At 37.6% G+C, this 13,104-nt stretch overlaps 1 protein-coding gene across 1 annotated transcript in view; it reads right to left on the bottom strand.

Moving 5' to 3' along the window:
• Positions 1-13,104, bottom strand: part of LOC145680354 (transcription elongation factor, mitochondrial) — a 45,884-nt gene that overhangs the window by 14,914 nt on the left and 17,866 nt on the right. Inside the window, exon 2 of the mRNA XM_081750759.1 lies at positions 9,935-10,080. Within this exon, the coding sequence (XP_081606885.1) occupies positions 9,935-10,080 (146 nt within the window). The remainder of the gene's footprint in view (positions 1-9,934; positions 10,081-13,104) is intronic.

The raw sequence follows: 13,104 nt of genomic DNA, 5'->3' as shown, positions 1-13,104 counted from the left end.
GAACAATAGCTTTAGCCATTATACAGGGTGGCCCAAAAGTAGGTATACACCCCTGCATTGATCAAGTATAACATTCTAGCTTATAGGTTTATTTGCTTCGGCTGTTCCGAGCTGCAGGTTGCGAGATCTTCAATATTATTTATATCTACAGAAATTTGATGAATAAGCGGAGGATAGAAAGATCCGCGGCAGAAGTATCTAACTACACATTTCGTTTATAATAACGCATCATGTGAACAGAACACATCACAAAACAGCTTAAATATTAATTAAAATTCGTGTTAGCTCACTACAATGCAAGTATACTGAGAGCTCACTGAATTGCGACCACCCCTCCACACAAGGAAGTGTAGCCAGCAGCCGAGCTGATTACATGACCACTCCGATTGGTAGTATTGCATAGAAATAACACATTCGAGGCTATATGTTGGCACACAGCACACTGTTATAATGGGAGGTGGGCATGATTTATCCGCATTCCAATAGGGTATGATTGTTGGTACTCGAGTAATAGGTGCACCAATAACCCAGACAGCAATACTTGTCGGATGTGCCCGTTCCTGCATACTGATTGTATACAGAGAGTGGGAAGAAAATGGGGTAACGATCTTCAAGAGATGGAACTGCAGGGGCGTACGGAAGTTCAAAACGTGGGGTAAGCATAGCGTCTAACAGCTCGTGATAGCCAAACGAACCATCAATGTCCGGGAATTAAGTGACCAATACAATGGTGGATGCATAATACCCATATCCTATGCAACTATACAGTGTACACTGGCACGCATGAAGTTCCACAGCAAACGACCCACTCCTTACGACTCATAACTACCGACTTCGTCGCGCTTGGGCACAGGAACACGCTAATTGGACCGTATATGATTGGAAACGGGTGTGTTGGTCCAATAAATCACGGTTTGTGCTACTCCTCTCCAGGGTTTGCCCAAGTGAGCCCAGCCCGAAAAAACCCGGTGGTTTTTTTCGGGTTGGACCCATCTGAAAAAAACCCACTTTAAAACCCACCTGGGTTTTTGATCTATTTGTTAGTATATTATTGGTACATCTAAGGTGATCACATTGTAAGTGATTTTTATCAGATTTTAGACTTTCCTTGGGCGAATTAGAGGCTTTCACGTTAAGCATACAACATTCAACATAAGACCTTTATACAGTTCTGAATGCAATAAATGAATTAGAAAAAAAAAAAAAAAAAAAAAAGAACTTACCTTAGCTTGAGATAGTTATAGAACAAATTAATGTATGGATTATGCTTATAGCCTATTTGAAGTAAAATAAGCAATTTTGTACTTTAGAAAATATTTTCCGGGAATAGTGTCCTCGTCGACTTTGCGACACCGAGGGACATTATCACTCATACGTTTGATGGGTTTAAGGTCATAGGTGCCGGTACTAATAGTACATATGTAAATACATTAGTAAAACTATTAGTATTATTTCTTACCTTTGATGTAAAACACGTTTCTTCAACTAAAAATTTGGTTTTCCAACAATAACAGTTTAGTTCAGTCATTTGTTGCTACTCTTCAAATAAGCATTCTGTAAAATCAACACCAGCAATAGCGTAAAAATTCTTGTCAAATTTAAGAAGCTTAATGTTCGGGGTTCCGAAGACTATGTAACGATTACTATTTCAAGTGTTGAGCTCAAATTTCGGTACTAGTGGAAGTTTTGATGTACACGCCATGAAAGAAATGCTCGTGGAATTCCCGAATTAAACACAGAAGGATCGGAAATGAATACTGTGAATATTGTGAATACTGTGAATATTTATTTTATGCTTAAGCCTGCCATACGTCCCGTTTTTGGGCCTGTGTCCCGCGTCCCCGTAAATTTAGTCGGGACAGGGAAATGTCCCGTATTTTAACTCCGTTTCATTTCTGCTATCAATATCAGCTTATTCGAAAAGTGAAAAACAAAAAGTTCTGACATTGGCTGGGAATCCTGTAATTAGTGAATGAACAGTACGCTGTTGCATGTAACAGTTTCGAGGATGTGAGGATGTTATTACACCATCCTGTTCGACTTGATAGCGAGCGAAATTTACAACGCTACTTTTTCCATTGCACTTGATGGAAACTCGGATACTCTCCGGAAGATTTAAAAAAAAAAAAAAAGCTTTGAGAGATTCTACATTTACAAACACAGGGAAGATGACTAACCTTTTCTTCAGCAACACATTAGATAAGTTAACAAGAATTATAATCTTTTTCAGAGGCTAGGGGTACAGAATTGTGCTTTGGTCCAGGTCTTAGAAAAATGTAAATCTGGTCCTGACAATTACACACGACACAAGGAGAAAAATCAGCTTTTCATCGGATTAAACTGACGAACGTAATTTTGGCAAATACAGCCATGTAAATAAATATTGCCAAACGCGCGAAGAATATTGAAGGTAGATTCTACCCCATTTAAACAATTTGCATATTGTTTTCTGTAAAGCATTTTTATAGCACATCTTAAGTTTTTTGACATCTTCAGTCTGTACAATTAATTGCAAGGTACGAACAGAGAAAAGCAGCTGCTGTTTAGTGAACTTTCGCCTATTATATTGAAAATAAATAAATAAATAAATAAATAAATAAATAAATAAATAAAAGGAAATCTTTTAGTTTTAGTCTCACGGTTATGCCTGCTATGCTCAAGGTGACGGTGATGATGAGAACTAAATGAAATGACGTAATGAAGAAAGCGGGAGGAAACGTGAGAATCCGGAAAAAACCCACGCACAAGGTGTTTGTCTACTACAAAGCTCACTTGGCGCGAGTTGGGATCAAACTAGAAACCCCATGCACTAGAGATGAACGCTCTACCACTGAGCCAAGGCGACCTATTATACTTTTGTACATAACCAGAGTACAGTTCATTGCATTTTGTTGGAAAGTTGAGGGGGTGGGGAATCTGAGGCCGCGTATTCTCATGGAGAAAATATGGCAGGTTTTATTTACGCTGGAAGATGTTAACTTCATATAAGATATTTTAAAACATTTATTTATTTCATACAACATGAATTGTATCTTTGTTTTAAATTAATAGACCCCTTTTGGTATTCATATTTGGCGAACGTCAGTCAGGCTTCTGGATGACTTGATCTACATTTGTTTGTCTGCCGAGCTCCTTCATGGCTATGCGGTTAGTGTACGCGTCTTCGGCGTGGGACCCGGGTTTGCTTCCCGGAGGGAGCTCATGTAGTTCGGATTTCACGTTAATCAGTAGGTCCCGTCTCATATAGCCTCGCTGCTGAAAGGGACGTTAAACACAAAATCAACTCAACTCATTTGTCTGCCTCTACCACACACACTACATGGCACAACTTTCGGCCTTTTAAGTTAAAATTTTCAGAGTACAACCTCGAGACACTGTACATTTCCTATATAGATTTTGGCGGCATACCAACGTAAAATATCAAAATGGAGAGAAATTTTCCAAACCAGCGAGTATCCACGCTACGAAGCGCAATTTTCAGTCTTTTAAGTTGAAATTTTGGCGGTGGAAGCAGGAGATATGTTAAATTTGCTGTATAGATTTTCTCGGCGATCGAATGTAATATTTCAAAATGGCGGTCATTTATTTTCAAAACAGCAGTGAGTTGAAAATTGTTGCAAGTTGTGACAATGACAATCTTGAAATATAAATCACATTTTAACACTTTTACCCCAAAGACATTGAAATATTTCGAAAAAACCGATTAAGCCCGAAAAAAAAACAATTAAACCCGAAAAAACCCATATGGGCCCAGGTGGGTTGGGCTTTTTCAAAAAAGCCCGGGTTTTTTCAAACCCTGCTCCTCTCGGACAGGCGTGTGCATGTTTGACGCCAACAGCACGAAACTATGGACCCCTCGTGCATGATGCGTACTGTACAGACAAGTAGGGACGGCTGTGTGGTTTGAGGATACTACTGTTGGTATGGACTAGGACGGTTCGTGTGCATGGACCACAGCGAGACATCCGTTGTGTTCCTGCATGTGTTAGAGGATCACGCACATCCTACAATGTAACACTTCTATCCACACGAAGACATTTTCCAGGACAACAATGCACGGTGTCAATAAGCCAGGACTGTACTTGCTTGGCTAAGGAAAATTCCACGAAGCTGGAGCATGTGTATTACGGTATCCGGGCTCGATCCGTGTACCTTCCTGATTGGGACTTTTGGCCCTGTGAAAGGCTTAGCCATTCTATTACGACCCTGGGTTCGATTCTTGTCTGTCCCTGTTCGGCAAAGCCATTCTATTACGGTACAGCTTTGCGCTGCTCAGCACGCACCATCCTTAACCGGCCACCGCGGAGAACTCTCTACTCTTGGCCCCCGAATAATATAGCTTTGCACTATTTATTTAAGGGTTCAGAAAGTTCGTTCCCGCGACAATCGTTCAAGGAAAGCCCGATGCAGTATACCGTAATGGTCCAGATCCGGACGGAATCACCTGGAAGGAGCCCTAAGGTGCGTTGTAGAAAATAGATGAGAGCATCACCTACTTTCATGGATTGAACATAAGTAATTCAACAATCACGTTCTCGTCTCGTCATGCAATCTGTGAAAGAAGGAACTGACAAAATTACATATTATAGTGCCATTTATTGGAAATGAATAAACGTACCTGAGATAAATAAGTTTTTCTTAACATTTGTTGCCCCAATTACGTAATGAATTCGTAAGTATACTTTTAATTACTCACTTCAAAAGTTTTAGTCCGCCATGGCTCGTCAATGGTTGTGATCACATTTTAAGTAGAAACACTATATCCGACGAATCCACTCGCAAAAACCGTCCTTTCTTCCAATTCGAAGAATTTAATAAACAGTCATTCCAGGCAGACACGATGACAACATTATATTGTGATTTCTGTTGAAGAATTGACTTATTTCGACATTTTTTGTGTTGGTCGCTGATCATGAGTCCATTACCATCAAATGCAACTTGCCAAGTCCTTTGTTTCACTCTTAATCTCGATCACGTCCCCTTGTCATTATAAAGTATTACTTGGGGCTGATTTACTTTAACAACGACTTACGTAGAAACCACTAGAATATTCATATTATCAATACTATTTTTACTGATCGTTTATGCACATTCGAGGATAACGATGGATTTTCTAGACCACATGACAACTTATACTCTTTTTAAACAATATCTGGGGTCGAGATCGAAACATGATCAGTAAAAAACAGCTTAATCATGCTTCACACACACACTAACACACTGAAATCTAACTATTACACTTCAAAAACTCCATTCTTTCCTTTTCCTTTTCTTTTACTCTGTCTTTTAGCACCACCTGGCGGCAGCACAGTCAATGAGAAGCATACACCACTCAAAACGTACGAATTTAGATGAACGTCACATAATGCACTAACGCAGAGTTTGCGTTTAAGCGAAAAATATATTGAGCAAAATTTTGGTACAGTTACATGTGAATCACCCCTAACCCTAACTCACCGGATCTTAATCCTATAGAACATTTATGAGATGTGGAACGAGCTCTTCGCACCATGACTCCTGCACTGACATCTGTAGACTCATTGTAGGATGCCATCAGGAACATATGGTGTCAGATCCCTGTGGAAGCATATCAGAAACTACCAAAATCCATGCCACGCCGTGTCCAGACCGTCCTCTGAGCAAAAAGTGGAGCAACAAAATATTCGATAAGTGGTCGCAATTCAGTAAGTATTCAGTGTACCGAGGCCTTAACCATACCTCCTGATCTCCTCAATACCAAATATGGTCAATCCATAAAATCTAACCTCCTTATAACACCGTGTTCATAACGTCACATAACTCAAAACGTTTGAGAGTTGAAGACCTCATAAGCTGGGGAATTCACCTCATAATCCTGAGTTGTACTTTCTAAGAAAATCCAAGTGCGAAGCTAAATCTCAGCAAAAAGGAGTACACACCAAATACAAACTTGACAATAAACGCCGACGTAGTTACCTGACAATATCTTGTAGCTGAAACAATCCATTGAGTAAGCTAGAGGACTGCTAAGTGAGCGCTAGAAATATTTACAATTTAGCTGGATGTGAGCAATGTCCTCAAACGCAGTATAGTGATATGGCCAAGAAATGAAAACGTAGCCAGACACAAGTAGGAAGTTGACAGACTGCACAAAGGTAGAGAAACAAAGATATTGACTCGTTATAAGGTTAAAGGAATCTGCTATTGCACTTCTCTTTGATAAAACAAAAAGGTATACAGAAATGCTTCCAGGAAGCTTCAGACTACATAATTGAAGTTTCCGATAAAAGAAAAAAAAATAATAATCCAGAGAAGTAGATGTCGTGAATCCAAAAGTCCGTCGATGGAATCGAACCAAGGACCTCCGATGTGTAGTATCGTAACAGTATGTTAATAATCTTAACGTCTGGTATTACAGAGTAACTAGTTAAAGCTTCTTCTCATCTTTCGATTTCAATATAAGAACAGAAAAGAGAGAGTAAAACTAAATCTACTAGATCCACTAATGTGCACATTAAATTCACTAGATCGCAAAATCATGGCACAGACGCAAGCATCAAAGGATATGACAAATATAGCATAAAGTGTCCGCCATTTTATGAACAAAATTGCATAAAATTGGATAAACAGAATACTTAAACTACTTACATGTAACCTCAAGTAAAGTGAGAAAAGTTACAAATTATTATGTACACTTATGTCCAAAATTATTGTCGCATGTCTATAAATACGTTGTTGTAGGAACATAATTTGATAACGAAAAAATGAAATTTTTGAGCTTTACGTCCCACGGTTATGCCGGTTAGGCTAAAGGAGACGGTGATGATGAGTAATGAATGAAATGGTGGAATGAAGAAAGTGGAAGGAAACGGGAGAACCCCGAGAAAACCCACGCACACGGTGTTTGTCCACCACAAAGTTCACTTGGCGGGGGCTGGGATCGAACTCTACCACTGAGCCACCGCGGCCCCTAATTTGATAACGAATTCGCCCGGTATTTCTTATAATGTTAGTATGTGTATAATCGGCAAAGACATGTATGTGGCAAATTTCATGTCAAAAGAGCAGTAAATAAGAACAATAAAACGAAAATAAAAATTTATTGTCAATTTAGTAACATTTTATTTTACTCATTATAACTTTCGTATTTATAATTCTTTTCCTATGAAATTTACCACAAATATACATTTTCCGATTATACACATAGTATCAGTATTGAAAATACCCTGCAAAATCATTATCAAATTATATTTTTACAAGAAAGCAGTTATAGGTATGCGACAATAATTTTGGACATGAGTGTACATATTTACATTGGGAATAATCTGCGTTTTTTGCTAAAAGCATCTGGGTGCAGATTACTATTGGCGGGGTCAATAAGGAAAACTTATTTTAATGATAATTTAAGCAATCAGAACTAATAAATCAAACTGGAAAACGAGCGGAAAAAGATTGTTACGACCAAAAATGTTTAATCCGTTACAAGTTTCAACTTCAAAGAAGACTGCACAGAACTATGAAAATGCTATCAATATGCTACCATATGCGTCAAAACTCCTGTACAGGGTTATCAAATAGTAGAAAAGAATTAGAACAGAATATATCGGAAATACAGGAACTAGATAGAATATACTAAATCTACGATTAATTATTAAACAAATTACCCCACTTAACGAAGATGTACTAATAAATTTTATGGATATGAAAAGTGTTATACAATATAGGCTGGAACTTTTACGTTACGGACACTCGACTACGAGACAGAAGAAAGATATAAGAGCTGTGCAGAAACCAAAATAGTAAATGAGAAAAGAAAAACAAAAGGAAGCGAAAACAGCAAAAGGCCTAAGTCAACGGTGAAGAGTTTTACCAGTGTGTACACGTATTTAGCAGAAGCATTGACAGATTCCTTCGTTCATAATAAAAGAGACAAGTTCGACAAATGGGATACTGTTCAAAAGAATAGGATTCACAGTGCACATTGCATTTGTCGCTTACAAGGAAGGATACTTGCAAGAAGCATTAGCGGATCTGAGTGAGAAACTCAAGATGAAATCCTGATATAAATAAATAAATTTCCAAGTGCATGAAAAAAGAATAGGTGGAAGCAAGAGTTTTCCTTTACGAAGTGAAGCCATTTCAATATTTAACAGTAAGAATTCGACGGAAGAATTTCACATTCGGATAGAAATGTGAAAACGACGTGAGTTAAAATAGCACAGGTAATGCAGATATCCTACAGAAAAGATAGGGCATTTAACATCGAAGAAATCAATAATGGCACGGGAAAGATTTACTAAGAGTTTCGTATAGGATGTAATTTATGTGAACGAAAAGAAGAAAATGAAAGAGAAAAATCAGAGAGCGTTTACGACGCAGGGACAGAGAAAAATGTTGCACACATCATGAAAACGCAACCAAGAAAAAAAAAATGTTCACAACAGAGAAAAGAAAAAAGTTCAAGATAAGTCATTTAATTCGACACTTACAATCGATTTTTGCTTGGCTCGAGTTTAGCATCCCTTTTCAGCTCCGAGGTTATATGAAACGTGAGTCTACTGATAAGGGTAGAATTCGAATCACCGTAAAGCGTTCAAAAATTGTAAGACTCTCTCACTGGGAATCTACCACCAAAGGGGTGCGCGGTAGACACTAGACCAGCAGAAAAGACACACTCACAATCGACCAACATTCTAATTGGAACACAAGGAACGAGTATATAGACGATATCAGGAAAGAATTACCATATTACAACGTCAAACACTTGCATTAGATAGACAGAAAATGTAACAGTTACTAAATAATACGATAAGTTGCATATCTATTGATAGACAATTTGCGGCTTTTAGATGTTTTTTCAGGTATTTCCACTTTTATTTTCTGTTAGAAAATTTAAGATTTACACGTTACCACCAACCATTGTTGAGGAGAGATGAGTCTTGTACTGTTTATTCAACAATGTTAGTTGAACTGGTTGCTGCTTTTGAATGTTGAGTTGATTTTGAGTTTAACGCCCCGTTCAGCAACGAGGCTATATGAGACATGGACCTACTGATTAACGTGGAATCCGAACCACAAGAGCTCCCGCCGAGAATCGAACCCGGGCCTCCCACGCCAAAGGCGCGTACACTAACCGCTTAGCCACGGAGGAGCTCGCTGCTTTTGAAACGTCAGGATTTAAACACCACAGCAAATCGCAAATTAATAATAATAATGTTGGGAATTGAATAGTGGGGGATATCAGAGTTGGCAACGAATGGCTAGTGTTTTAACGTCAGGTACGTCCAGTAATACAAAAGAAAGAAATGTACAGTCTGTGGTTATGCTGAATTTGATAATTGTAGTGAGTAGTTAGATTGTAATTTTAAGATCAGACTACGGCATGATTCGTCAGTGTATTTAGATTATGTTCAAGTTAATAACTGAATAAATAAGATAAGTAATTAATAAGAGTTTATGGTAATTACATGTAGTAATTTAGCTACTTTGATTCAGTACCTGATCAGTGCAACTAGCTACGCCCAATCTATGATAGGTCCTGTTTCACCTTGCATCAAATAATAATAATAATAATAATAATAATAATAATAATAATAATAATAATAATAATAATAATAATAATAATAATAATAATAATAATAATAATACGTCAAATCGTTCAAGACAATTTGATCTGCTATTCAAGAAAGTGCCAACATTCCACTTGACTTTAATCGATCGATCATCTGCCTGAAAGAATATTTCGGTGGTATTTTTTTTTAGTTAGATTGGAATTAAGCTTTGTAGTTTTTAAATGTGACTATACTGTTTTGCTCGACAAATAGTTTGTTTGTGTTTAAAGATAGATGAAGTTCTGTAAGTTCATCATACAATAAATTAGCAAAGCTGATCGACAATGGAATATAAACGAAATTTCAAACATTTGCAATTGACTTTAAATCTGTCACACACCTACCTGGCAAGTTCTGTCACAGAACTCTCGTTAAGAACTTGAAGCACTTGTTCTTGTTGTTCAGAGCTATAATTGGGCTTGAAATTCAGTCCAGGAAATTGCTGATTGTTTGCAGTTCGCCCTTCTTCACTGGTGCAGTAGTACTGCGTCTGCAAGAATGATGTAGCATTCTTATTTTTCACAGTACTAGCAATCGGAAGTTGCGCAACAAATCATTTTAACTATTACATATGCAACATAAATGAAAGTGGTTGAAAATTATCTATAAATAAAAATCTTGCTTGATTTTGTTGGTACTTAAATCTAGGAACTAGCCTAGGTATATTGTTCCAAAGAATTTTTAAAACTAGCCAGAACATTATAACCACCTATCAAATATATGGGATGTTCACACCTTTGGCTCGCAGAACAGTAGCCATGCGATTTGGATGGAAATAATTGGACCTTGGTAGATGGTTGGAAGCAGGGCGTACCACATCTGCATACACAAGTTACTTCATTCCTGTAAATTTCGTGGAGCGTGTTGATGAGTTTAGATCTAATGTTCAGTGACTTCCAAAGGTGTTCAATTGGGTGAGTTTAGGGCATTGAAATTCGCTACTGTACCCCTCGAACCACTGCAGCACAATGTTCGCATTGTGGCAAGGAGTGTTGTTCTAATGAAAAATGCCATTCCGAACTGGAAATATGACCGGCATGAATGGGTGTACATGATCAACAATGACCTGCCGATCTGTAGAAGCCGTCATGGTGCTCTCCACACACCTACCGGGCCCATGGATGGCCATATGAAGGTCACTCAAATCGGACTGTTGTCATCCTACTGTGCCTATTCCACTTTGCCGATGATGCCGTAATATTGGAACATCGTCCCCATTCTACGAACAATCATCACACTGATCGAGTAAGATCCCTGTTACCGTCTGGTGAGCGGTTCTGCTGTGCCCCTTTCCTCTTACGTTAGCCCAACGACTTTGTTCAAAAAGTAGCGAATGGACATAATGTTTTGGCTGGTCAAGCATATGCTGGGTAAGAATATTTGAGTAAATTCATTCGAGAAATTAATTCATGAAAAGCCAGTTTCTCGGAGCAGTTGGAAAACAGGTTTAGTATCTTTCAATTATTAACAATGCAATAAATCCTAGTACAGATTACTGACTAAGAGTAGAATAAACCGCAATACATGCTACAAGTTAACAGTGAAATAAACTTCAGAAGATGATATTCATAGCCATTAACAGAGGAATAACCCCTGTAGTTGGTATTGATTAACAGTGGAATAAACTCCAGCAGATTTCACTGTAACTTTTGTTGTGATTATGCTCAATACTTACATGTTAGCATAATCAGGACGTGGATTTATTTGTATCAATTAAGTATAGTGGTTTTCAAAGTTAAACCAAGTTTTCTTATCAGCAGTAAAACTGTCATATGGTTGTTAGCAGCCACGTGCGGTTTGTCAACCAGTTGGATGTTGCCGGTATTACAAAAGCTTAGCCGCTATCCCTGTCGCCAGGGTAAACAATGAAGTCTCGAACTATTCTTTCTGAGTATTGCAAACCAATAAGCAGATACATAAAACCAGAATAACAATTTAAAATAGGGATAAAATACGTACAGGTCATTCAACAAGTAATTTTCTCTCTCCTATTAATGTAATAATAATAATAATAATAATAATAATATGATAGTTTTTACGTTCGACCCATTTCGAGCTACTGTGCATTTGCGGTAATGCTCGGAAAATAGAATAGAAACTGGACCGTACGTTGGACCGATATTGTATCGGGTTTGCCCGATTGAACCGTATGAATAGGGATGACCTGATAATCCCGTTTTTATGAAAACAAGCTTAGTCTGTCATTATTGTAAATGATGTGTTGTTTCACTTTATTATCATAACACAAATCGTTCTAATTATCATGTACGAACTCATAACGAGTCTATCGGTACAAACGGTCCAAACAGGCCAAACACGGGTCAAACGGGTTTATCAGGTCTAAGGATCGAGTAAACCAAACGTAATGAGTATCGGGCAGGTACAGTTTACCCGAAAAGTTCAAGCACTAATTATAGGTTAAAGTCAATACTTAAGAGCTCTAATTGTTTGCATTCACTTTTTTCTTTTTTCTTCCTTTTTTTTAGGTAGCCGACCAACGAACTTGCGGATACATAAATATAAATGCTCAAATCTAAATTATTGCAATGAGCATCAACGTGATTTACTATTAGGAGTTAGCGTGATGCACTAATGTTAGTCTTTTATAAATGCTATTATTATTATTATTATTATTATTATTATTATTATTATTATTATTATTATTATTATTTTATGCCCTTCATGCAACTTAGAATCAATCTCACAAAAAGCATTATATCACACCTGATTGAACATTATTTTGAAAATTCTTACATAAATAGATAAAATAAACAATTGGAACTTAACACTTCAAAACATGTCCTCGTTTTCGTTTAAAAATATTTTGCAAGACATGATAACTTTGTTCAATGTCCTTGGAAAACATTTTTATTATTATTATTATTAGGCCTATTATTATTATTCGACAGGCCATCTGTCTATGATGACAATTTAAAACTTTCTTTTTTAAAAAAAAGAAATGATTAAAAAGCATTCTATTAAGTACCTAAATCCTCATTGTATTAGTAGTAGTAGTCCCCCCGTTATATTGCGCCGAGTCAGCAAAAATTTTCTCGATTCTGATTGGCTGAGAGAGGTCACGTGACGTTAGGCCCCGCCCACGCGGGAAATTCAAATTTTCAGGTCACGTGGTATGACGTCATGAGTCACCCTGCGGGGAAATCCCTCATTCTCTTTTATGACCGGGATTTTTGAAATTTGTTCCCTTTTACGGGTAAGATGTGTGTTTCTGATTGGTTGATAGCTGTCACGTGATTTTAGACCCTGCGATATTTGAAATTCGTTCCCTTTTACGGGTAAGATGAATCCTTTGGTACCACGATGTTGATTGGCTGACAGAGGTCACGTGATCTTAGGCTCAGGGATTTTTTAAAATTCGTTTCCTTTTATGGGTAAGATGAGTGGTTTGGTACCTTGAATTTGATTGGTTGATAGCGGTCACATGATCTTAGATCCTGGGATTTTGAAATTTGGGTATCCTCTTTGATGAGTACTTTGGTACTACGATACTGAT

The sequence above is a fragment of the Thermobia domestica genome, chromosome 3 (genome assembly GCF_964235325.1).
Source record: "Thermobia domestica chromosome 3, izTheDome1.hap1.1, whole genome shotgun sequence".
NCBI lineage: Eukaryota > Metazoa > Arthropoda > Insecta > Zygentoma > Lepismatidae > Thermobia > Thermobia domestica.
The sequence above is the reverse complement of the archived record's forward strand: the minus strand, read 5'-3'. Positions and strand labels throughout refer to the sequence as shown.